The sequence below is a fragment of the Capricornis sumatraensis genome, chromosome 22, assembly GCF_032405125.1.
Source record: "Capricornis sumatraensis isolate serow.1 chromosome 22, serow.2, whole genome shotgun sequence".
NCBI lineage: Eukaryota > Metazoa > Chordata > Mammalia > Artiodactyla > Bovidae > Capricornis > Capricornis sumatraensis.
Window position 1 is genome coordinate 23561420 of NC_091090.1, and position 26834 is coordinate 23588253.

Here is a 26834-nt window from a genome sequence, read left to right on the forward strand (position 1 = left end):
ACTGAACCCTGGTCTCCTGCCTCACAGGCAGATTCGTTACCGTTTGAGCTACAGGGACGTCTCTCCCAGGTAAAGGATGCTGTTTATGTCCCAAGAATGCCTGGTGTTCTTCACGTGTGTTGTGCTGCTCCAGTTTCAGGCCAGCCCACTTTTCTGCGCTGCCCAGACTGGGCCAGGCTGATCCTTCTCAGGCATCTTCTTCCCAACCATCCACTTTCCTCCAGACGAACCACTCTTTCATCCATTTCTTTGTACTGGACACACCTCTAATGTGTATGTATCTTCCTTTGATAATAGTTAGATTACATGCTTTCACCCTCTCATAGGAGACAGGCTTCTTCAAGGACAAGCCTGTGCCTTACATGTTCTTGAGTATTCTTATAACCAACACAGTTACGGCGTATAGTAGGTGCTCAGTAAATGTTTAATGGAACAAATATTAGTGGAAAAGATGACAGGGGAAAAACGAAAGAAGAAGATAGGGAACTTCCTGGCGGTCCGGTGGTTAGGACTTTGCCTTCCAATGCACGGGCTGAGGGTTTGATCCCTGCTCCGAGATCTCAGATCACACATGTCACATGGCCTGGTCAAATTTAAAGAGAAAAGAGCAAATAAAAAAAAAAAAAAGGGAAGATGGGCATGTGGGAGAAAATTAGAGGTAGAAAGGGAAAAAGGAAAAAGAAGAAAAAAAGTTTTTATTCACCTAGGACAACAAATAAAGGGCAAAACAAGAGAAACTTTTGACTGATAAGGACAGGAAATAGCACAGTAAGAGTGTGCATGAGCAGTGTATATTTTTATCTCCAAGTCTCTCTGAAATGTGTTTCACATTTAGAACACATATCAAGACTGCATCTGTTTCCAGAACTTGCTGCTAACAGTTAGTAATCATGCCAAAACATACTTTAGGTCCAGCTTGAAACCAAATGATCAAATAGAGTTTTTGATTTCTAATTTAGAGTCTGACATTAATTATAGCTGTCATGTAATAAAGTGTCAAAGTCTTTTCTGAGAAAACGATAGAAACTATATTAACTGAAGCAAAACTCTTCCTCAAAAAAAGCAACAGATCTGGTTGGGACAACTATCATTTCTCATAAAGTCTTATCTTCTGAATTTTTCCTGTTCTCCCCTTTTTAAACTCTTGTTGTACGATGAGATTTTGTGACATAAGACCTCACTGTCCTGGTCAGTGGTCTTTGGGCAAACCACACTTCCTCAGTGGCCCTCTTGAGGCCTGGCATCCAGAACCAAACTCTTTCATTCTCAGCCCCTGTTGGTGCCGGCTAAAGTGGCCTTGGTTCTTTGGTGACCATGTTACACTGTTTTCTTATGGACCTCTTTCTGTCAAGCTGCATTTCTTCCACATTTTTACTTTTTCAGGTTTTTTTTTTTAGATCCAAGTATGGAAATTTATGGTTATTCCTGTTGTGTGTGTTAATTGCCCAGTCATGTCTGACTCTTTGTTACCCCATGATCTGTAGCTCACCAGGCTTCTCATGTCCATTTCCAGGCAAGAATACTGGAGTTGGTTGCCATTTCCTTCTCCAGGGGATCTTCCTGACCCAGGGATCGAACCCAGGTCTCCTGCATTGCAGGCAGATTCTTTACCATCTGAGTCACCAGGGAAACCCACTTATTCCTGTTAGGTTTTATGTTATTTAATTCAGGTAATAGCTTCTGCCTGTCAAGAACTTTGAATTTTTATTAATTTCATCCAATATATTGATAGTAGCCTCTTGCTTTCTTTCCTACCTGAGATGTCTTTCCTCAGTTCATTTCAGCCAGTTCAAGTCAGTTCAACAAATACTTGGCACATGACTTAAAATGTGCTTAGGCAGGCAGTGAATAAAAAGACATTGTCTCTGGCTTCAGGAAGACTTCAGTCTCATTCAGAAGACAATCGGATGGGAATATGACATGGTTATATGATGATACCAGCCCACATGGATACCAGAATATGCAAAAAATGCTCAGGATTTTAGTGAACGGGGATCTCTTTTGACCCCTGCATAAACTTAAAGTCTTCTCTTTGAGGAAATTAAAAAGCAATTCCCTTCTGCTCAGATGATATTTTTATTCTGAATTGCTTCGACAATTACATTTTCAGCTGAAAAAAAGATTACACTTGTTGACATGTGTGGTTTTATAATGTTTCTTAAGACAAGAATATACAAGATCTTGTCTTTTCCCAGCTAGATTGAAAGCTCCCATAGGCCAAGGGCCTCGCCTCCTAATCCTTTGCTATCTCTCCAAGACTTCAACTAGATTGAAGACTCCCCTTAGGCCAAGGAACTGGCCTTCTTATCCTTCTCTGTCTCTGTTACTCCCTCTCTGCTGTGCATGTGGGTGCTCATGGGAAGTTCTTGCCTGCAGAAGAGAGGTCAACCCAATAGTCCAGGCTGCATGCCTCAGGGTTGATTATGCTCTGACCATAGTTGTTGTTTAGTTGCTAAGTCATGTTCTTTGGGACTCCATGGACTATAACCTGGCCAGGCTCCTCTATCCATGAAATTTCTCAGGCAAGAACATTGGAGTGGGTTGCCATTTCCTTCTCCAGGGGATCTTCCTGACTCAGGGACCAAACCGAGGTCTCCTGTGTTGGCTGGTAGTCTTTGCCACTGGGGCACCAGGGAAGCCCATATTTAGGAATTGGCTAATAGATCTAGAAGTGGGTTTACATAGGAGACTAAGGACAATTGTCATTTACCCTGATTTCGTATTCCATATACACAGATATGGTCCTCGCACATGATTATGTCATAGAATTTTCCACTATCATCTTTTAAAGTGAAGGAATACAGTTAGCTGTGTGCTGTAACATATATATGCACAGATGCATGTAGTCATCTGTTCTCTACATTTAGAATGAATATACATGTAAATATCCTTGACTGGGTCTATTATTTGGGATATTAATATATATCAGCAAGGCCGCTGCTGCTGCTAAGTCACTTCAGTCGTGTCCGACTCTGTGTGACCCCATAGACGGCAGCCCACCAGGCTCCCCTGTCCCTGGGATTCTCCAGGCAAGAACACTGGAGTGGGTTGCCATTTCCTTCTCCATCAGCAAGGCTACTACTTTTTTCAGGAAAAATAGGACCATTGAAACCCCCATGTTTTAGTATTATTTTGTTACTTTATTGAGCATTGACTTCTCTGTGCTGTGCTTACTCACTCAGTCACGTCTGACTCTTTGCTACCCCATGGATTGTAGGCCGCCAGGCTCCTCTGTCCGTGGGGATTCTCCAGGCAAGAATACTGGAGTGGGTTGCCATGCCCTCCTCCAGGGAATCTTCCCAACCCAGGGATTGAACCCAGGTCTCCCACATTTTGGGTGAATTCTTCACCATCTGAGCCACCAGGGAAGCCCATGATTACTGGAGTGGGTAGCCTATCCCTTCTTCAGGGGATCTTCCCAACCCTGAAATTGAACCAGGGTCTCCTGCATTGCAGGCAGATTCTTTACCAGCTGAGCTAGCAGAGAAGCCCTTTGACTTTTCAGGAAGTATTAATTGATCACTGCTTGTAGAAAAAGGGAAAGAGAAATTGTGCGATAATATTAAGTTAGTTTTTAGATTTGTTAATACATAGAAACAGTTGTAAGGGGAACTTAGAAAGATACATTTAAAGAGGTAACTAAACAGGTAAAAAGCTTTTTTATCATTTAAATTTTATATGATAAAATGCCGATAATGGCTCTTTAGCTTGAGTTCAAAGTCATTTTGGGTTTGTATTTTGTTTTGAACAGTTTATTTTCAGAAACAAACAAACATATATTATTAAACTAGGTCAGAATATAAGTGAGTTGGTGTGAAGCAAATCTAGGATCCCATTTGACTAAAATGTCTAAAAAAAAATTTTTTTTTTTGATGTGGCTCTCAAGAAATTCAGGAATGTGTAGTCTATGAAAGTCATGTAAATTAAAAGTCTGCTCAAGTGACATTGTCCCTGAATATCTCAAAGGATTTCTTCACCAGGAAGGTGTCATATCTTTTCTAGAGAGACTTTGACCTTCAGTGACCAGCTTAGAACCAGCCAAGCATAGTGGACTGGAGAAGCCCATGTTTCTGTATCCAAACATTGGCTACAGCTCTCTCCAACCCAAACGGTCACCATTCCAGCTCCCTGTTGTCATTAATAATAATGCTGTCATTAATGGAATAATGATAACAAATATGAGGATGGTTATAAACACTCCACCCTATGACAAGGAGAGCAGTGATTCATGATAAATCAATAATATACCCACTGATGTGGTCACATCCACATGTAATTAAAAAGAACCCTTTCTAAATAACAACTACAAAGGAAATCAAACAAGCCTTGGAGAAAACAAAAAAGTCTGATAATACTGTTGTGGTACTCATTATTAAAAATAACAAACTTGTCAGCTCCCATACTATACCTTGGGAAAACAGTGATTCTCAGTGTTACCTAAAGATATGTTGGAGAATTGACCTTAAAGATTCTGAAAAGGAGAGTTTGACCTCCTGGGTGGTTAACAGAACAAGTTCCATTTTTTTCTGACCTTAGAGGTTAATTGGTTGTCAAGAGTACCCTACCTTTGAAGCATTAATACCTTTGAAGCATTAACTGAGTCTTGGTTTTAGATCCACTCTGACAATCTCTTTTAATTGGTGCATTTAGACTGTTGACATTTAAAGTGACTACTGATGTAGTTGGATTCACATCTACCGTATTCGTTACTCTTTTGTTTGTACTAGTGTCGTTCTTTATTTGATTTTTTCTTTTACTCTTTTTCTACCTTTTGTGGTTTTGAGTGTTTTATTTGATTCCCTCTTCTCTCCTTTCTTAGCATATCAGTTCTGATTTTTTTTTAACCTTTTTTTTTTTTTTTTTTTTTGGTCATTGCCCTAGAGTTTGCAATATACATTTGTGACTGCTCCAGCTCTACTTCCAATAACATTATACCACTTCATGGGTATTGTGAGTACCTTGCAATCTATAAACATTTGCATGTAGGTTTTGTGTAAACATAAGTTTTCCACTTCTTTGGGTAAATGCCAAGGAGTCCAAATACTGGATGGCATAGTAAAAGTATGCTTAGTTTTGAAAGAAACCACCAAATTGTCTCCCACTGTGGCTGTACATTTTGCATTCCCACCAGCAATGAATGAGATTTCTCATTGCTCACATAATCTCTGTGTGCCTTTATATTTAAAGTGAGTTTCTTGTAGATAATGTCCAACTGGGTCTTATTTTTTGATCCACTGTAACCATCTCTGTCTTAACTGATGCCTTGAAACTACTGACATTTATTGTGATTATTGATATACTTGGATTGGTTTCTCTTTGAAGGGTGAGTAAAGTCTCAAATAACCTATTTAATCTAGCAAATGATTGAAACATTTAAATTTGGGACATGTACCTCCAAAGAGAGTAGAACCCAACAGTGATAAAAGTAGCAGTTGTTGAGTAAAATTGTATTGAATTGACTTGGCTTATCAGAAAAACATTTCTTGAAAGGCCTAGGCATATGGCATGGTGATTAAACTCTCAGAGCATCATTGGAAGTGTGTTGGAAACAGCACTCGGCTGGGAATTGAGGAACCTGGCATTTAATCTTGGATGTACCTCTGAGTTCTTAAGCAAGTCACTTAATTTCCATGGGTTCTAGTTTCCTCAGGTGTGAGATGAGTTCGTTGGGCTAGAGATTCATAAAGCTTTGAATGTCTGTGATACTAAAATAAGGCCTGAAAGCACATAAGAGAACTGGATACTGCCACCTATAATAAGAATAAAGGCTTGATTTATGAACTAAATTTATAGAAATAAATACTGCAGATGTCGAGGAAAGCTTTGTCTTGTACTTCAGTTGATTCTGATGAGAAGCAACATGAGATCAGGTTAATTAATGCCAAAGTACATTCAGACCTTACCCACAGCTGAGCTTCTGTACATGGTGAAGCCTCATATATGTGCATGTGTGTGTCAGGGTCTGCAGACAGATTCTTCAATTTAGAATTAAGAAACTTTATCTCATTGATGTTTTACACATCCTTGCATGGCTTTATGCAGTGTATCTGTGTTACATCTCTTTACTTGAGGATGGTTATAATGAAGTACACTTTATCTCATTGGAGAAATGAGAATCTTGTAAGCTAAAGGTTATTAAAACAAAAGAGCAGGTGAATTCTGTTAATAAAAGAATACATGGAATCAAAAGACCAGACCTTCTATATTGAAGAAATTAGATCTATTTAGAGATTATATATTTAATGATTTATTTAGACATTTATATTTATGACAAATATATTTATATTTATGACATATATATTTATAACAAAATTCTGTTTAGTGAAATATTGCTATCACAGTTTTTTATGTCTGTGTGATAAAAACTTTACTAATATGGTGATGAATCAGAGAAAAGCTCAGAAAGCTTTTTCTACTGGTATATGATGTGGCGATTAAACATTCAGTTTTTGGAGCCAGGCCTCTTCACTCACTAGCTGTGTGATCTTGGGGTTATTACTTAGCTTGTCTGTGCCACAATTTTTCCATCTGTAAAATGGGCTACCACTAACCTCAAAAGGAGGACTAAAAGGTAGCTAATATATGTAAAGCCCTTAGAATAATGCCTGGCACACAATACATGTTAGCTATTACTAGGTAAGGGTAGGCAGTTGAAAATAAGAAAGTATTATCTATGGACACGTGCTGTGAAAAAGTAAAGTAGGGTGACCTGATGAGTAGGGTGACATTTAAGCTGAGACCCGAACAGCCAGGAGGCGTAGCCGTGTGACCCCCCAGGCAGTGGGGAAGGCTAGCGCTCGCGCCCTCACCGGGGAGCAGAGCGCCCAGTGGCTGCGGATGCAGCAGATAAGATGCGTCGGAGAGACGGGCTTAGGGTCATGCGAGGTCTCGCTGGTCAGGATTAGAAGTTTGGATTTGCAGGGACCTGCAGTGATGAGCCACCAATAGAGTTTAAGTAGGGTCAAAATATAAATGTGTTTCTATCTTCCGAAGGTCACTTTGGCCTTTTGGGGGAGAACTGTGTAGGAGGATGAGGGACAGACCAAGAGCGTGGCTGGGAGGCTGAGGCAGTCGCTATGGCAACAAGATGGTGGTTTATGCTCAACCTGGAAGGGTGGGGATGGAGAGACTGTGGATTGGGGTGGGGGGGCGGCGGTGGTATCTGCCTGTATCATCAACATGTTTTAATCATACTCCCCACCGCCCCGATCATTCATTTACTTTGAAAGGAAGAATATTGCATCCTCTAAAACCTTAATGTTTATACACTGTTCCTATACCCTGGAGTGAATCGGTCATTCAGGAATTGCTTGATTTATTAGGTGAATACAGAACCACCCACCTGGAAAATTCAGGCCAGCAATCCACTCTGAGAGCTGAAATGTTTGGTTTGGTTGTTTTCATTGACACATTAATTTGATTATTTCCAGTAGCTCCCTTTCCTTGGCACGCTGCAAACCCTGATTGCGGTGCAATGAAGTGCAATGATGAGATTAATTGCGGGGACTGACCAGCATTGTATTTTGTCCTCTTAAAATGTAGGTAGTGTGTTTTTATATCTTTCATTGCCTTTATCTACTGCTAAGTCACTTCAGTCATGTCCGACTCTGCGACCCTATGGAATGTAGCCAGCCAGGCTCCTCTGTCCATGGAATTCTCCAGGCAAGAATACTAGAGTGGGTTGCCTTGCCCTCCTCCAGGGGATCTTCTCAACCCAGGGACTGAAATCCAGTCTTTTGAGTCTCCTGCATTGGCAGGCAGGTTCTTTACCACTAACACCATCTGAGAGGCTCTATCCACTGCTATACACGGCTTTTAAAGATGGAATGAAATGCTATACTGGGGCTTTTAGATGATCATACAGAAAGCGTGTGGCAACAGCCCTGAAGGGAGGAGACCCCTGAGCGAGGGGCTGGGGGCTCGTTACATCAGGCTTGCAAGCCCAGCTCCTGCATCTGAGACAAGGAAAGCTGGGTGAGACACCAGCATTTGTCTTCCCTGGGAATGGAGTCAACAACCCCACATAGCTGCCTCCCAGAGGACTGAAAAATAAAGACATGGCTTAAATTGGGAATAACTTGAGTTGATAAGAGGTGAGGGACTTGTTCTAAGCAGAATCTCAAGCACAGGCTAACATTAACGGAGGAATCTTCAAATAGCTGAGACACTTGTTTTGCCATTGTAGTCAGTGATTACTCCCTTCTCAGATATCCTCTAACCGAACCTTAAAGAGTCTTCTCTCCCTCTGCCCCCAAACCTTCCATCTGTGGTTCTAGAAATTAGCTTCCAGATCTTACAAAGATAAGAGCGCTTCTTACATTTCCTGTTTGAAGTCACAAAAAATCCTGCTCTCTGTGGATACCAGTGACCTCTTCTTCCTGCCATGCCAAAGGACAGAGGGAAGCATCCTAAAACCATTACCACAATTTGTTAGCTTTTTATTATTATTATTTTAAAAATTATTTTCTAAGAGAACTTATTTTAATTTTATTTATTTATTTGTTTGGCCACGTCGTTGCAAGGCATGTAGAATATTAGTTCCTTGACCAGGGATTGAACCTGAGCCCCCTGCATTAAATCGCACAGTCCAAACCACGGGACCTTCAGGGAAGTCCCTTGTCAGCTTGTTTTAAAGGAAAGGAGTGCAGTAAAATCAGAATCTGGGGAGCATATTTCTCAGTGAGTTTTGGAAGCTCAAAGAACTCAAAATACAGTACAATTCAAAGGACATCAGCATCGCATAGGATGGGATGATAGAATCATTCCAGGGGCTCTGAAAACATGCTGGATTGGAATTCTGGATAAGAGGTGGGCTCTTCCGTTAGCTTTGGAACCTAGTTCTTAGCTTCCTCTCTGGCTTTGTCTAGACATGGCCCAAGGAGAATGGAAGCCAAAAGACTCAGTGTAAGGAGGATGCAAGACCAGAGGGAGAAACACCAAATAACAGGCCACCGGAGAAAAAATAGTCACTTTTTAAAAAGAATAAAACTTAGAGACAACATGGTTTAGAGTGAGGGCTGTTTTCGCCCCAGGAGCCGGGAGGTCTGAATACTGATGGTGCGGCTTGCTTCCTCATCAGATGAGGGGTGGTCTTGACCAGGCTCATGGTTCCCTCCAGTTTCAAGACTTTGGCCCTGTTCTTTTTTGCTACAACTCTGCAGTATGATGTTGAAAATCACTGGGGCTTCCCTGGTGGTCCAAAGGTTGGAGACTCCATCTGCCAGTGCAGAAGACATGGGTTCAATCTGTGGTCTGGAAAGATCCCACATGCCCCAGGGCAGTCAAGCCCCGGCCCCTAGATCCTGTGCTCTGCAACGAGACAGCAGCCCCCACTTGCCGCAACCAGAGAAAGCCTACATGCAGCAGTGAAGATCCAGCTCAGCCAAAAATAGATACATTAATAAATTAATTTAAAAGAATCACCACAAAAGCGGATAAGGAGATACGTAACTAGACCTCTATTTAGGGACATTGATTGGCACTAGAAACTTGGTGATCTGGTTGTATTTCAGCCCCAACTCAGATCCTCTCAACTAGTATATAAAATGTCAGCTTGAAGCCATAGCTGCTGCCCTGGGTCCCTGCACGTGGCCAGCTGACATTGCCCTGCTCTGTGCCACGTCCCCCGGTGCCTAAAAGAGGGAAAAAAAAAAACCAACCAATTTTACCAAAGCAAACCCCATCCAAGGGTCTTCCTTCTAACATTTTGATAGAGATAACATTTCAAATTGCAAATAACAGAACTTCTAGTTAGAAGTTGGGGAAAAAATCTGAAAGTTTGTGAAAGTCGAAAAAGCAAGGACCAAGTAAGGTAATGCAGATGGCAAATTGCAGCCATTCACGCGGAGGTAAAACTTTGGATACTGAAAAATATGGCAAGTAAGCTCTAACAAACAGAACAAATAGGCAGCTTAGCACTGAGGAAAACGGGAAGAACAAAGAGATTTGTACAAATAACCCTGCGGGTTGGGACTGTAGATTTCAGCGGCATCACTCTGGGTATGACGAGTACCGTGACCCAGTGCAGTCTGAGGCTCTAGCAGCTCGTCTGGCTTAGGGGATGGTGGCCTGAAGGCTGAGTTAACCAGGAGACATGGAGACCCTGAGACCAGGAGACGCAGGCGCCCTGAACATATGAAGAAAAACTGAAGACACCACCAGGAAGAAGGAATTGTCCTCGCGATGGGGAAGCTTGAAATCTGCCGCTCTCATTCAGCAGCTGGAGGAACAAGAGGAAACTGAAAAGACCCAGGATGCGCCCGTCGTCAATAACAGTGGGTTTTCCAATGGCAGAAATGAAAGCCTGTGGATAAGGACCTCCCTGGTGGTCCAGTGGCTAAGACTCTGCGCTCCTGATGCAGGGGGCCCTGGGTTCAGTCCCTTGAGTTCACATGGTGCAACTAACTATAAGATCCTGCATGCTGCAAGGAAGATCGGACATGCCTTGTGCCGCAACCAAGACCTGGCACAGCCCGTAAATGAATATTGAAAATAAATAAATAAAGCCTACAGCTAAAGAACGCCATGTTACAACAAATTAGGTGCAGAGGCAAACGGGAAGGGTTACAGCAACTATGTCCAAAGGCGACAGTAAAAATAAGGGTATACAGAAAACCTCAGGATTAATCATTATACTATTTAGACAGTGTTTTAAATCTATAGAAAAGATGTTCACAGACATCCTCATGTAACCTCACAGCAGCTCACCAGGGTACTGATGCTATTGTAGTCCCTGTTTTGCAGGAACTAGGGGCTCAGGGGCATTCAGAGACTTGATCTCTAGGTCACACAGGGAAAAAGGGGGAGATGAAGCCTCAACCCCGAGTCTTTGGGCTCCAAGTGTGCCTTCCCCACTGTGCATGGTCATAGGAGTCTCTATGTCAAAGCCAGATTTTGCTACAAAAGCCTGTTGAGTGTTATCCTCAGGGATTTTTTTTTTTTTTTAATCACATCCAGTGTATTCTCAGGGAACATAACACCAGTCTTCCTTACTAAGTAGGCAATATCCATGCTTGAAATAGATCAGATAACCCAAAATAAGGTAAAATTTACCAGATTCCTACCAGAAGCAACAGTGGAAATAATCTACCTTCTGATTTTTGTAAATCTACCTTTTATTGTAGAGACTAAAAATGCATATATTAATGAAATTTTAAAACCTGAAAGTATATATTTTTATATGTGGGGGCAAAGAAACTTAAGCTACTTAAATCATGCAATATATCCTACCCTGCAAGAGCTGGAAAGGTGGATATAAATATTGTTATTTTAATTTCAGATAAGTCAGGTCCAAACAATTCTCTGAGAGTCTAGAGCAAAGAAGAAAAAGAAATAGCTTACATCATATCTCTTGTTGAATGTATGAGCCTAAAGTGAATTTTAAACCCCTTTCCTGCTAAAGTTAATGGCGAAAAACTCTTAAAAAGCTAATAGTGTTTGCGTTTTCTTTTGGCTTTCTTGCAAACTATTGTCAACAATTATACATTTTTTTTTTTTTTTACTACATTTTCTAATCAGCACATTGTATCTAGAGGGGAACCGGGTATTTTTCACACAGTAGACATACCTCATTAAAAAAACTGTAATACTCTTTTTCATCTTTCTTTAGAACAGTATTTCTAATAGAATTTTTTAAGGTACTTTTGGAATTCTCAAGGTTTTGTAATGTGTAGCTGAATCAAAATTTTAGAGCTGGAAAACAAGAGAGACAGTTGAGTCAGGTCCTGTCATTTTACGATGAATGTGTGGGGTCAGGGAGAAGGGGCTCCACCACCATCACCCTGCCCATTGGGTGCAATGCTGTCTCCAGAACCTCAGCCCAACTGCTAGTCCAAGGCTCTAGAATCCTATTCTCCTTCGATGTTGTTTTTTTGGCTGTACTGGGTCTTCATTGCAGTGTGTGGGCTCTCCAGTTGTGGAGCTCAGTTTTCCCCTCGGCATGTGGGATCTGAATTCACCAAGCAGGGATGAAATCTGCGCCCCCTTCATTGGAAGGTGGATTCTTAACCACAAGACCAGCTGGGAAGTCCCTCCTGCTACATTTCTGATAGGCCACGGACCCTTGTTTGTTGTTGCTGTTGCTGTACCTGGCCATTTTGATCTGAAAAAGATATCCATGAATTATCTCTTTTGCCCCTTTCCTCTTTTCACCCTCAAATTAAATTCTTATGAAGAGGCTCAGTAGACCTAGCCCCACACCTGTGACAGCACCATCTCTCTTGACCAGCTATCAGTTGTCTTGGGCCGCATCTAGAGGGGGCTCAGTGGACAGTATTCCCAGGCTGGGGAATGTAGGGCTCAGGTCTGGGGCAGGCAGAGAAATTCCGCTGTTGGGGGAGCTACCGTTGGACTGTTTGCTGTGTTTTTGTGTGTTTCTCTCAAGGATACTGAGCTGACCAGGCCCTCTCTCTCTCTCTCTCTTTTTTTTTTTTTTTTTGGTCATCAAAACAAGTAGCTCCTCTCAGACACCTTAATACATAATTAGGTGTGTCTGTTTACACTTGGGAGACAGCGGGCTTCATGTCCTAAAGAAATACAAGGAGTCTGGGAGTAGCCACAACAGATGTTGACACTGTCCATTTGTGGCGAGTTTATGACTCTAGCACCAGGAGTAAACACAGGATGAAACCCCTCTGGCAGGGGTGGGTGGGTATGTTGAGAGGGTAATGTTATCGAGCAGAGTAGAAAGTGAAAGGAAGTCCTTTTATTTTTTTTCCTTTTTTTTTTTTCAGTTTGCACTAGTATTTGTTTATCTCCTACAACAAGGAAAATTTCACTATTTGGCTTTGGCTGTTTGAAGGCTTTTGCCAAATGCTTGACAATCTGTAAGTTTTGATTTGTGTCAAAAAACCCACTTTGAGAACAAGGTTCTATGTAACTAAGATGTGTTTGTTTTTGTTTAAATCACTCAGAAGAGAAATCATCTCTTGTCTATTGTGAAAAGAGAGGTTTCAATCAAAGGAAAATTCTCCATATTCTAAAATATACAAACAGCTCTTTGAAATGGATGCCAAATCAAACTCTGAAAGGGACATTTCTCTTGCAGAAGTTTTGAGTTAATTCCGTGTGCAGGGCTTGAGTGGGAAAGCTCAGGCTGTCGGGGGAACGAGTTACGGCCAACACTGTGTGTGGACTGGGAAGTTGCAGAAGCATTGCATCGAGACAGTAGGAAGAGTCTTGTACGTGGTTTTAGGCTAAATCCTAGCGAGTGTTCTTTTCAAAGTGAGTCAGGTTTTCAGTTAAATAAAAGGTAGTACTTTGGCTCCGGATATTGGTTCCTCCAATGTGGGAAGGCTTGTTGGTGATCACTTTTTAAAAAAATTTCAACCGAAACGATCCTTGTTGTTAAAGAAACACCATCTTTCCGCCTGTCAGGACTTCTCTTAGGATAAAAAGTAGTAGATGCCAATGAGACAAGTCTAGTGGGGAAAAGGGACACAAATTAGGAAACCTGACAATTTCACTCCGGCTCTGCCACTAATTGGCTGCATCCACGAGTCACTGCCTTTTTTCCTTGGCTAAGTTTCCTTATCCGTTGGTACCTGTCAGTTGGGCTTAAACCAGATGTATATAAAAACAGTGACAACCTGAAAAGCAGTGTATACATTTGAGGCATGCTTTTTAAATACAGTTATTACTTTTGAGACAGGAGAGTTGGCTTGGGACTGAAAAAGAATAGCTCGTAGGATAAGGGCGCCAATGCAGGGGACAGGTTAGAACGAGAGATGCACCCAGAAGTGGTGGGCAAAGCAGAGGTGTGAATCTAGAACTGACCTGAGCCCTTTAGGTGCAGGTAAACCATAGGTGTAGTAGGTCAGGAAAAGCAGGTGGCTGAAGACGGACCGGCAGAAATCAGAAGGCACAGGCAAACTGCGGTTAGAGATGAGGACTTAGGGCAAACCTGGCATCACCATCTCTTTTTCCTTACACACAACGCATTTAAAAACTTTCCGAATGTCACTCTTGAGAGGAGCTACAGTGCATTTGCAGATACTTGTAGATAGGCAGGACAGAGTTGTCATTCTCAAGGAATTTACAGGCTGGTAGAGTGGTGAGGTGACTATAGGCCCTCTGCACGTGCATGCCTGCCTGGAAGAGACAGACAGATGAAGAACGGGGTGGGGGGTGTGGGTGGGTGTGCTGAGGAGGGAGGGGTCACTCTGGGCTAAAGCAAGGACACAGGAAGACGACTCTGGGACGCCGAGGGGGATTGTGAGGCAGATTTTGCAGGCTGCTTAGAATCTCAAGGAACTGAGATAGAGTGAGCGTGGGGACACTGAAGGCTGAGAGAAGATTGTAAAACCAGCGCCTGATCAAGGCAAGATAGAAGAGGGTGGACAGGACAGAACCCAGACAGGGGTCCAGTCTGACTGGATCGTAGAGTTCCCAAAGGACAGTGAGACGAGACTGGAAAGGCCAGTTGGGACAGGACTGTTACTCCGGCAAGTGTTTGCTGTGTGCCTAGTGGAGAGATCAAGACATGTACACAAACCTGAGGAAAAAGCATGACATGAAGTCACAGAACACGTAGGCAGTCACCCACAAGGAAAGCCTCAGGAGCCAGAAAGTCGGAGGAGACAAGGCTTCAGGAGCCCAGATGAGCCATCTGGGCAGCAGATACAACACACACACAAGTGGCTCTTGATTCTAGGGCGACCTTCTGGTCACAGCCAGGAAGCCTCTTACAGGGTCTTCATGGACGGGAACCCATCCCAGGGCCTGGGCAGAGGGGGCAGGTCAGCGGATGCATCTGAGTGGAGCGGGAGCAGGGGCATGGTAAGGCTGGGTCCCGCAGGACACGGCTTGAGGCTGAAGCCTGTGGTTTTGATCTCAGATTAACGTGGGTCGTGTGAGGCCTGGGAGAGCTGGTGGAGCTGACTCGGAGACTGGACCAGGGCATTTTGGTCATCTGGTTCGCGTTCCAGGTCTTGGGGCACTGGGTGGTTTGAGTCACAGACATTAAGGTTCAAGATGGCTTTGGGGCTGTTGGACACACCAGGGCGCTAAGCCCTTTGAAGGGAATTTTATTTGAAGAAAAACTGTGCCCCGAGCTTGTCAACGTTTTAAAGGATGCTCCCTCTGAGGTGGCTGCCGCCTGGAGACTTCCTGGGTCAGCGCTCGAGTCAGTCACAGGGAGAGTCAGGCTGTGCTGATGCCGGATTTAGAGGGGCAGATCTATTCTGACTTTAAGAAGGGGAGAATCGAGCCCGATCTGAAAACACAGTCTGTACATTTAGGGGATGGTGGAATGTGGTCGCTATGGTGATTATTTGCTCTCCTAGCCTCCTTTTCCCACTGCAAGAGGCATGTTTATTTTTACAGAAGAGTTTGGTTGGGTCTGGCGCTGGGTGTGTGGAGTTTAATCGGGAGCTTCCAGGATTCTGATTCCAAACTCACGTTTTTCCTAGCTTGGACCCCAGTTTTTACATTTTCCTTCTTCTCTGGCTCTTCTAATTCAAATAATACCATATGAAGGGATACTCTCGTGAGATGGAGATGTTTACCATTTGCTGTGTACTTTTGCCAGTTCTCACTTACAAGAGTCTTATCCAGGGAGAGAACCTGAGGAATATAAAGTGTGACCTGCTTACAATCACTCAGAACTTCAGTGGTAAAGACCATGTGGGAATTCAGAGTCCGAGTGGAGCCCTCAAGATAGGGATGAACAGCCAATCTCCCAGTTCCATATCCCATCTCTGCCTCCACCCCCAGGATGGGTAGTTGATCAGAACTCTTTTCATCATTGCCCTACAGGTAGGCATGGCCTCCAATATGTTAGCACTCTCAGAAAAATGACACTGAATCTCTGCACACTGCTATATTTAAAATGAATGACCAACAAGCTCCTACTGTGTAGCACAGGGAAGTCTGCTCAATGTTATGTGTCAGCCTAGATGGGAGGGGAATTTGGGGGAGAATGCTGCTGCTGCTGCTGCTGCTAAGTCACTTCAGTCGTGTCCGACTCTGTGCGACCCCATAGACGGCAGCCCACCAGGCTCCCCTATCCCTGGGATTCTCCAGGCAAGAACACTGGAGTGGGCTGCCATTTCCTTCTCCAATGCATGAAAGTGAAGAGTGAAAGTGAAGTCGCTCAGTCGTGTCCGACTCTTAGCGACCCCAGGAATGGATACATGTTTATGTATGGCCAAGTCCCTTTGCTGTCCACTTGAAACTATCACAGCATTGTTAATTGACTCTGCTCCAACACAAAATAAAAAAATTTTTTTAAATGACACTGAATCTCTGAACAGTGGAAGGGACTGTGGCAGCAGAGCCCCCCAGGTCTGGGGCCAGGTTCTGGGCCACCATTTACTGGTCTGTAACCTTGAGGAAATCTTTGAGCTTCAGTCTGTCATCCATAACGTGGGGTCAGTGACACCGTCTCCCTTCCTGGGTTGAGGATTTAATGCTCTAATGTGAATAGACGTCTTTCATGGATGCTCTGCAGGTGGGATCCTCAAATCTCTTCCCCATTAGTAAAATCTGTGACACCACGAGATGCTGGGACTACAGAAACACCTGGAAGATCCCTATGGTTGGAACAAAGACTGGGGCTATTAAGCACCAGTCCATGCTGGTCCCCAGCCCATCCTCACGGCATTCCTAAACAACATACCATGCTTGAAAGATTCTCCCATTGAAGCACCTCAAAGGGCAGAGGGAACTCTGGAGCTCCTCCCGCACACTCTGCTCCCCAGTCTGCTGACATAACCGCAAACCACCCAGCTCCTGCCTGGAGAGCATTTTCATGTCATGTGAATATTCCTCCATGATATGCCTACTTTGGTTTTAATATAAAAATAACATCTTAATTTACTAATATCAGTAATATGTCCTTAAAAAAAAGAAAGAAAAAAAACTCCCCCATGTATTCCTTTCTTTATTTCATGCCCTCCTATCAGCTAGGCTTGGATGTCTAATATATAACATCTCAGCCAGTTCATAAATTTCTGCTTTTAATATAGTCCTGAGTTACCACTAGCACAGGCCACAGGAAAATACCAGCCTGTCCCTTCTAAATTCAGGCTTTTTGGAAAGATTAATTTAGGAACAATTTATCATTTAGTTGCAATTTTTAAAATAATCTTAATTGGCCACATATGTTATCAAATAAGAGTGGGTCTTCCTAGCCTCTGCCTCTGTCCACATGGCCCCACCCCACACGTGCGCATGCGCACTCCACGTTGCCAGGATGTCAGAAAATTAATTATATCACCCGAGGCAGATACCGTCACAGGAAAGCCGCCCCCGATCCAAGATAAGATTACTGATACCGAAGCTGTTATTTTTAGGAGGGAAAGGCTATTGCTTTCCAACCTCCTTCCCTCTTTTTCCTAGTCCCTCCTCTCTTAATTGTGGCTCTATGTTTTGGTAGCCATAAGTCATTAGCGGTTTTTAATTTCTCTGAAACTGAAATAAGGTCTGAAAGGGTAGATTTGTCCCTTTTTTCCTCCTTTTTTCCCCTTCTTTTTTTTCTGGCTAATCGGAGGAACGCAACCACATCTGAAGCCACTTGGCTCATTATGAATTTCATGGAAACTGATTCTCTGAAAGTGTTTCCATATGTGTGTTCCCAATATATCCCATCCTCTCTAAATGGGAGCACAGACGTGTGCATGGGCTGGAAATGGCTTCAGGATGTGACAGAGCAATCATATGACCGCCGCGGCACCGTGGGTGGCCTCTTCTGAAAGACACGGTGTCCTGGGTGCTGGCCTCCTTCCTGCTGCGGATCTGGTTTCAAAGACTATCCACCCTTCCTAGCCTTTAAAAAGTTCTTCATCAAGGCCTAGCGAGAAGAGCCCTCTCGTGTTTTCTGGTTTTTTTTTTAAACTCCGTTCTCTCCCCCTACCACCCCATCTTTTGGTTTCTTCCTCCTCTTAGCCTCCCTCCCTGTGCACGCACGAACACACACACTAAGCATCTAACACCTCCCTCCTCCCCCTCACCAAGAGGAAATGTATTATTCCAACAATATCCTCAAAATTTGGGTGGGTTAAAGGGATGGTTGAAGTTTTTGAAAATTGCCAGGTTGTACTTTTTTTTCTCCCCCTTTTTCTCTTTCCTTCAACGTAGCATACTTCCTTAGCCTTGGGATCAGCTGGTCTCAGAATTTGTGAGCGTGCAGTGGAAAAGTACAATTCATTACAACACGGAAAATAAATATTTATACTGGATAGTCGAGGCACTTTTCCTCTCTTTTGCACAACTATGGAGCTTGCTGGTCTGACCTTTTATTATCTTCAAAAAATCAATTTCAGATTCTCATTTTTCTGCTTTCTTTCCCACCAGCCTGACCCATCACATTTCTTCCATGTGGGGTGTAGTTTTCTGACTGATTTAATGAAATTAAAAGTAAAATTAATTGAGTGATCAATACTTGATCATTTTAGTGTGAAGGAATAAATTCAGGGAAAGAGAGAGTTGATGTAAAATCTCTTAAAGCCTCAGTGTGGAAAATGCAAAGTAATCTTCTGGGTAGAGATGAAAGTTGATTTTTAGATAATGTTTATACAGCATTTCTGCTTCTGTCATGTTATCTGCCTGGGACTATGCTAATAGTTCATTCATTTAGCAGATTTTTTGGAAGTACCCATCTTTTCTCAACACCATACTGTGGAAATAGGGAGGATCTCAAAGGAGGATACATGGTTCTTCTTCATTTGCTCTCCCGTTAGTTGGAAAATGAAAATACTTCTCTAAATACCAAGTACTTCTAAATACTCTAACACTAAATATTCTAAGTACTTCTTTAAAATACCTTAGTTGGAAAATGAAAATATTTCTCTAAAACCAGTGACAAAATTTTTACCACAGAGTGGTAAAATTTACATATGTAAATGTCCTGAATATATAGGGTAAAGAAAAGATGATAAGGATTTGTATACCTGAAAGTCCTTGTGTGGTGGTGAGCTTTGAAGGGCCTGCTTACAGTACCCGGGTCTGGCAGACAGCAGGGAAGTAGCTGTAAGTCTGAGCATGCACAGAGCCACAGTGAGGGTCCTGAGTAAATGTCCTACCACAAACAGGAAGGTTCATCCTGAGCAGCGTGAGATGTGACCTTGGAAGGGTAGAACAGGAAGCTCTGACGATGCCAGTAGTTTTCCCATTATCTTTTATGTCCGCTTTGCAGAGCTGTTCGGTCACACCTGGTAAGGGGTAGCCATGACCTGTGCTGGGTCAGCGTGATACCCTCTGGTTTTTCAAGGCCTTGCACCTGCGTGGCCTGAAAAGGTGGAAGATTTTCCCGTTCTGTGTTTGTTTTCAGAGAACTCAGATCTAAGGCCGACGCTCTGCGTTTTCCTGCTGGCATGCACTGTCAGGGCAGCCAAGGGGGAGATGTTCACGCTGGCCTAGGACAGAACTGCATTTTCATCTCAGGGTCATGAAGATCCACCTGTCTCCAGGCTGCCACTTCATCTATAAAGGCCATCCTCAGTTCTGGGTGACGCTGACATACTGGCTCTATCTACTGTCCAGAAATTCAAACAGGATGTGAGCTTTACTACTACCCACTCCAAATAAATGACAAAACCTTAGTGTCAGCAGTTACCCTGGGGTCCTGGGGATAGGAATGTGCCATTCACTGTGCACTTGTAGCCTGGCCCTCTTTCTCCTTTCTCTTTTCTCCCTCTGACTCCCCAGTGCAGACTTAACATAGATACGGGCTCTCAGGATACTGGACACAGCCTGGTGGCATCTGTTCACTAGTGGCAACTACCATTGGTGGGCCTCTGTCTGAAACGTGAAATCAAGTGATGTAGTGATGTTTGGGGAGAGCTTTGAACACCCTTTAAAGAGAGTTTTATGAGATTTCATAAGTTAGGAATTGTATTTGAGTTACATTTAGGTCTGATGCCACCATTGCTGAATGCTTATTATAATATCTATTTTCTTAATGCATCAAAAACATACCAGCTGTTGCGCAGAGTTCTTGAATCCCTAGCCCATTTGCCTTGTTCATTGATTTATTCATCCATTCACATGCTTACGTTAAAAAAAATTAAGCTCTCACCCTGTAGACTGTTCTGAGGGATATGAGAGGAAAATAAATCATAATCCTTACCATCCAAAGTTTACTTTATAGTTGGAGAGCACAGGCTAAGAAACAGCTAATAATTCAGTGGCTGAGGGCCCAAAAGAGTGATATGGAAAATAAATGCTGTTAGAACAGGAGTGAAATAGGAAATTATATAATAGAGCAGTTGGGAAGGCGGCAGCCGAAATGTAGAAGGGGAAGATGTTTAGAGGAGAAAGGCACTGCTTCTTATTCCAATAGAGAAGATGCTGCAAGGGGGTTAATGAAAAGTGTTATTGTTTAGTTGCTAAATCATGTCCAACTCTTTGTGACCCCATGAACTGTAGCCTGCCAGGCTCCCTAGTCCCTGGGATTTCCCAGGTAAGAATACTGGAGTGGGTTGCCATTTCTTTCTCCAGGGAATCTTCCCAACCCAGAGATCAAACCCATGTGTCTCCTTCATTGGCAAGTGGATTCTTTACCACTAAGCCATCAGGGAAGCCCTTAATAAAAAGTACCTGGATGTTATTTGAGATTTGGTGAAGTGATAACTCATCATTTAAAAGGCTTTCATGAAGCTTTGAAGTTAATACCTTATTGCTGAGAAGTCTGATGGCTTTTCATACAGTATATGTTTGCCCTTGCATTAAAAAAGGACAGAGAAGTCTGCATTTGTCAACCTGTGTTCCACCTGGACTCAAGGTCCCTGGTCCTTTTCTGTGTCCCGACCTGCCCTCCGCAGTTGGGATGTGTAAATGCCACTCCCTAGCCGAAATGGTTCCTGGGTGTGATGTTTCCTAGCTGAGAGCCCTGAATGGCAAGTACCCCAGTCCAATATTCTTTTCAAGCTCCTATCTCCGTTGTTTTTAGCGCTGTCTTGGCCCATCTTCAACCAACCAAGCCATAATGGTTTGAGTGTCTACTGAATGAGAAAATATATGTGAAAGTACTAGGGAAAGAAACATCAAGCATGGTTGTTATTAAACCCAAAAGGGGAAGATGAATGAGTATTAGATCACTGCTGCTGTAGCTCCCTCTAGTTAGGAGTCCAGCACAAGTCAAGATAACTAGCATTAGACAGCAGCATGTGGAAGGCGCTGAGTGGAGGTTTGCGGGCCACAGGAACCAGAGATCAGAGTTTCTCTTTTATTCTCCCTTATCTTGGTTTCACTCCTTCCCCACCGCACTTTCCACTTGCTCAGAAGACACGAGAGACATGGTTGGGTAAAAGCAGGCTATTTCCTTTTTCCCCATAGACTTTGGAGGGGAGGGGCAAGAAATTTTTACTTTTTAAAAAATGGTTTTCACAATGATTAGACTTTGCATTCACTGAAGAATAATCAGTGCTTCCTTTTCTTTCCTTTTGGCTGTGCTGGGTCTTCGTTGGGGTGCGTGGGCTTTCTTTGGTCTAGCATGAGGGGTTAGTTGCCCCACAGCATGAGGGATCTTAGTTCCCCAACCAGTGGATTCTTAACCACTGTACCACCAGGGAATTCCCAGGGAATTTTTATTTTTAACTTTGATTTTATTTTTATTGGAGCTTCATGGGCATTTCATCAATATATTCTTCCCCAGGTATATTAGATTGTGAAAAATTGCTGCTGCTGCTGCTGCTGCCGCCGTTTCAATGAGCATGTTTCCTGCAGCTCTCTTTCTGATGAGAGAAATCTGCAGGTCTCTGACTTTGGCAGGGGGTGCAGAGGGTCATTCTGGAATAAAATGCATCTGTAGGGAACCATCAGGTCCTAAGGGAATCAAGCCCTTGACCTTGGTCTCAATCAGATTACACCATGAATAACTGAATTAATTGCTCACTGTTTAGCAAATTAGGTCAGCAAGTGCTGAAAGAGTTTTTAAATAGTCTCCCAAGGACGGTAACTCTCTTTGGGGGCAACATGTGGGCACCAGAAGAACCTACTTAAATATTTTTAAGCAAATTTATTTCAGCATATAGAACTTTTAAGGCAGATATATATATCTGTATCTGTGATTGTGTCAGCCAAATTCCTTGAGGGTGACTAAGATTGAAGAGAGGTTAGAAGTCTGAGAGGTCTTGTCTAACCGTGGTTTTGCCTCTCTGGAGCTGGGTGATTTTGTAGAGTAAATGGTTCCCTTTCTCTGTTTAGCTTCCCTATTTTTCAGTGGGTTAGATTAGGATTATCTAGACAGTAAAAGAGGAGATTGGATTTTTGTCACCAGAATACCCCAAACCAGCAGAGGAGGATAAATGGGTACCTTAGGGAACCTGGGGGCATAGTCTAAAGCCTCCCAAGTGCAAAATTTTATTGAAATCAGTTTTCATTTGTCTAAGAATTCATCTACGTGTTCTAAAGCTTTGCAAATGGAAAATTTTGTTGAAACAGTTTTTTCGTTTGCCTGAAAACTCACCCAAGTGTTGCGTGCTGCTGCTGCTGCTGTTGCTGCTGCTGCTGCTAAGTCGCTTCAGTCGTGCTAGTCCATATCATGTTCGTGTTTACCGTACAGCATCTGCTTGTTTCCAGACTGAGTAAAGCCAGCCTATTGGGAAGATGTACCATGTTTATCTTGGGCTTCAAGTAACTCCTGGCAGTACTGGATTTATTTAATCTGTAGGTTGTGATCTGGAGTTTTAAACCGGCTCTGGGGAGCTCTCAGGCTACAAGGCAGATCACTGGGGCAGTTACTGAGCTTTGGCTTTATGTTTCTAAAATTAGATTGGGGTAAGAGTACTTCCAGAACTCTCCAGGTGTTCGTCCTTATCCTTTTAATAAATAGATACTACATTTTCTTTAGTTGATATAATATCTAGGTCTGTAGATGGTTTGTGGTTGTATGTATTGTGGTTGGTGATGTGGGTATGAGTAGTTTAGGACACAAAGATCAGAACAACCTGAGAAGATGGTCTAAAAGAAAAACTGAGTTCTTGTACAGAAAAGAGATTAGAAGTATAGAAAGAAAATTTAGTTATAGCATTTGTTTCTGTAATAATTATTATAGAAAATAATTGACAGGAAGGAGTTTAAGTTCTTTCTTTCTAAGTTGAGGATTCTTTCAGTCTCCCCACCACTGATTATTATATGAGATCTCACGTGAGACTGCAACAAGTTGTTAAAATTTCTTCCTACAGAACACATTGCAGTGTGACACAAAATGACTAAGCAAGTTCTAGAGAATCATCTTTTTTTAAGTTATAAAAATGGCCGTATAATCCCTTTAAAGTCCACATCAGCTCTCTCTGCTCAGAAGGAGTTAAATCCTCAAGACCTGACAGTCTTAAGTGACTGGAAGCCATTGGTGAAAATTCTATAAACCTAGCGGAAACCTGTTGCATTGTGTTCTATAAACCACAACCAGAGCTCATTAATTGAAAAATGAATGTCAATTTGCATTAGCCGGCATCTCTAAACCCAAAAGGTACAGTGATCCCGGCATGTGATGGATAATAAAAACATCAGCCAAACGTATCAGGTAAAATCGAGAAGTTGGGGGTAAGGGGCGGAGAGATAAATTCAAAGCCACATTGGAGTTTACTGGCAGGGTCCCACATAAAGGGTTTTAATAGGGCTTCTGCATTAAAATAAGGGAAACCACATGGAATTTTAATTATAAGGGCAGGATATTTTAAGTATAAATACTCACAAGAAGCATTTTTTACATCGATGAGCCTGTTTGTGTGAGCTCTGTGCTTCTGTGGAGCAAACGCTGCTGTTTTAAGTGTGACTTCTTTCCTTTTGAAATTGCTCACGTTATTCTGGTTTCTCTCACATGAGCTGAGTGTTGAACTTAATGCATACAGAAGTGGCCTGCCTACACCTATTAACTCTCCCGACTCAAGTTCACCTAGATGCCCTGCGATGAAAATGGGGCTGGCCGAGAGCATCTGTGCTCTCCATGCCGGGCCTGTATCGTGTCAGGCACTACAAAAGCCCAGGGGAGAGAGATGGCAGGTCTCATCTGCACTACCGTGGGCAATTCTGTCCGCGTCCCTCCTTGCACCTTTTCACACTTGAACTTGTCAGCATTTCGTACTTGGGAGGGGTTAGGGAGAGGCCAGTGGAGGATGGAAGAATTTATCAAAAGCAGAGAGCAACTGCCCAGACTGTGCGAGTTTTGGTTTGTCATCTTGAAAGTGTTTGCTTCCGGTATTAGAAGCTAGCTGCTCACCAGCTTTTCCCCCTCTGCTTATGGGGCCTGTGGATTCCGGGAAGGTTTACTGTGAGGGGTGGGAACTTCCCAGCCTCCCCTCCCCCTCCCCCAAGGCAGTAGCTTCTCCTGCTGTCTTGGGATTCACGGTGATAGAATGGTAGAACCAGAAGGGAACTTAGAGCTCATCCCCTCATTTTACAGATGATGACACTGCCACCTCTGACTTCTGCCTCTGGCCTTCCACTCTCAGTAAGAAGAGCCAGGCAGGTGAGACTTTTCACAATTGCTGGGTTGGGCTGGGTGGGGTTGTCTGGCTGAGACTGCCCGATGAGTGAGAAACACTTTTGTTAACGACATATTGCTTTGAAGTAGACACTTTTAGTTATCAGTGCCCACTAAGGCACTTAACCTGAGCATTTTACAAAGAACACAAGGCAGTGTGTATTTTAACAGAAATGAACAACTCTCGATCAGCACCTTGAAAGAAGAGGATTGGGATACTTCCTTTAGGATCCGAGAACGGGGGCTAAATAAAAAGGAAGCTGAGGAAGTACCTGCTCACTAAGGCCTTCAAGAATTACCAAGTGAGACTTCACTGGTGGTTCAGTGGTTAAGGTGGCCCACTCAGCCTTCTAGTGCAGGGGACAGAGGTTCGATCCCTGATGGGGGAACTAAGAATCCCACATGCCATGCATGGTGTGGCCAAAAATTTTAAAAGAATACTGAGTGTTTTCCCTTATAGATAAAAGTGGTAGGAAAAGCAAATACATGAGAGCCAAAGGATTGGAAGAGTTCAGGTGTGAACAAAATCTTTAAGAACACTGGTATTATCGAAGGCTGGTCACAATTCTGTCAGTGTTAGAAATTCATAACCCAGTCTTTAAAGATCACAACTATAAGTTTTTGGCATTTCCGAAAACTAATTTCCACATGAAGTGGTTTCTAACTGTGGTTTCATAAGTTGAGTGCCAGAAATACCTATTAAGAAGGCATCCTGTTAGTTTTAGAAGTTAAAGGACCTCATGTTTTAGGGGAAAACTGTCTTTGCTTCAGGTTCCCAGTTCAAACTGGCCTGCAGCTAATTCTGTAGGAGGTGGTATATGGGCCCAGTAGGTGGATGGTGAGATGCCCTCCTGTTCTTTCTCCTTTCCAGGGAGCTTTTCCCCAAAGGTGCTGTTGGCATGTAGCCTTAATCAGGTCTTGCTTCTCCCGTCAAGACTTGAAGTGCAGTGATTGCTAGGTGCCAGCCACTTTCAATTCTGCTAGCTTAGGACCCTCAGCAGTTTCTAAGGGTCAGACTCTTCCTATATGACCCCAGATACATAAGCTAGTTCTAGAAAACATTGAAATCTAGTTTGATTTTCTTTTTGAAATCAGTTACTGAGATGAGGAAAAATACATAAACTGATTACGAAGATGAGGATTTTACATTATTTTACAAGTTCAAGTGATAGGCCCGTGTTAGGGTATCTTTTTTATAGTCCTTCATTGATGAAAGGCCCCTACTAAGAGTATCAATACCAAAACGGATCATTTTGGAATTTCTTTATTATTGGGTGAGAAAAAGAAATGTGTCAGACTTAGTATAAAGGTCACTTCCAAATATCTGAGGTGCCACAAGAAACAGAAAGGGAGGAGAAAAAAAAAATCAATGAGGATTCAGTCTTAAAGTCTGGTGAGTGAAATCTGTCTCATGAAGTATGGGGTTTACATGCACAACTTAGCGCGTATTTGGGTTTTTTAAAGCCCTTTGGGATTCTCTGGGGCGGTGGGGGGTGGGGTGTGTGTGAAGAACTTGAGGCTAAAAGACTGTAAAATGAAAAAAGAAAAAAAAAACCCAAAAGACTGTGTAGTGACTGGTGCATTTGAAAGTCTGTTTGTGGCTTGCTGTTCCATTGGGGAAAAGCTAAAGTTTTCTTTTTTTTTTTTTCCTTGTTAAAAAAAAATTCTTTCATGATTTTAACTGATATTTACAGATGTTTCCTCCCCCCATCTTCTGTTGTAATTTTTAGGTGCTTCAGAACTGGGCCCTTTTTCAGACCCCAGGCAGTTCCCAAGCATTTCATCCCTCACTGAGAGCCGCTTCTCCAACCCACGAATGCACTATCCAGCCACCTTTACTTACACCCCGCCAGTCACCTCAGGCATGTCCCTCGGTATGTCCGCCACCACCCACTACCACACCTACCTGCCACCACCCTACCCCGGCTCCTCCCAAAGCCAGAGCGGACCCTTCCAGACCAGCAGCACGCCATATCTCTACTATGGCACCTCGTCAGGATCCTATCAGTTCCCCATGGTGCCCGGGGGAGATCGGTCTCCTTCCAGAATGCTACCGCCGTGCACCACCACCTCGAATGGCAGCACGCTATTAAACCCAAACCTGCCCACCCAGAACGATGGCGTTGACGCCGACGGAAGCCACAGCAGTTCCCCCACCGTTTTGAATTCTAGTGGCAGAATGGATGAATCTGTTTGGCGACCCTATTGAAACTTCCTCAGCAGTGGCCCCAGCGGTCTCGGTGGGGAGCCACATCCCCAGTGTATCGACATATACATATATAGAGAGTGCATATATATGTATATCAACTCGCTATCTACAAAGTGCCTGTTTTTTTAGAAAATTTTCTTTTCTTCTTCTTTTTTTTTTTTGGCATTCAGTCACTCTGTCACGATCTTGCAACCCTAAGAG

The 26834-nt window shown here is 43.1% G+C and overlaps 1 protein-coding gene across 4 annotated transcripts in view; it reads left to right on the top strand.

Annotated features, from left to right (window-relative positions):
- The window catches only part of RUNX2 (RUNX family transcription factor 2), a 224007-nt gene extending 197374 nt beyond the window's left edge, over positions 1-26633 (top strand). For 2 of the 4 annotated variants that reach the window (XM_068960611.1, XM_068960613.1), the window contains one exon: positions 26155-26633. In XM_068960611.1, coding sequence (XP_068816712.1) covers positions 26155-26633 — 479 coding nt within the window. Of the gene's footprint in view, positions 1-10168; positions 10191-24343; positions 24410-26154 lie in introns of all 4 variants that reach the window. The other 2 variants (XM_068960610.1, XM_068960612.1) reach the window with 2 other exon arrangements.
- Positions 26634-26834: the final 201 nt, after the last annotated feature.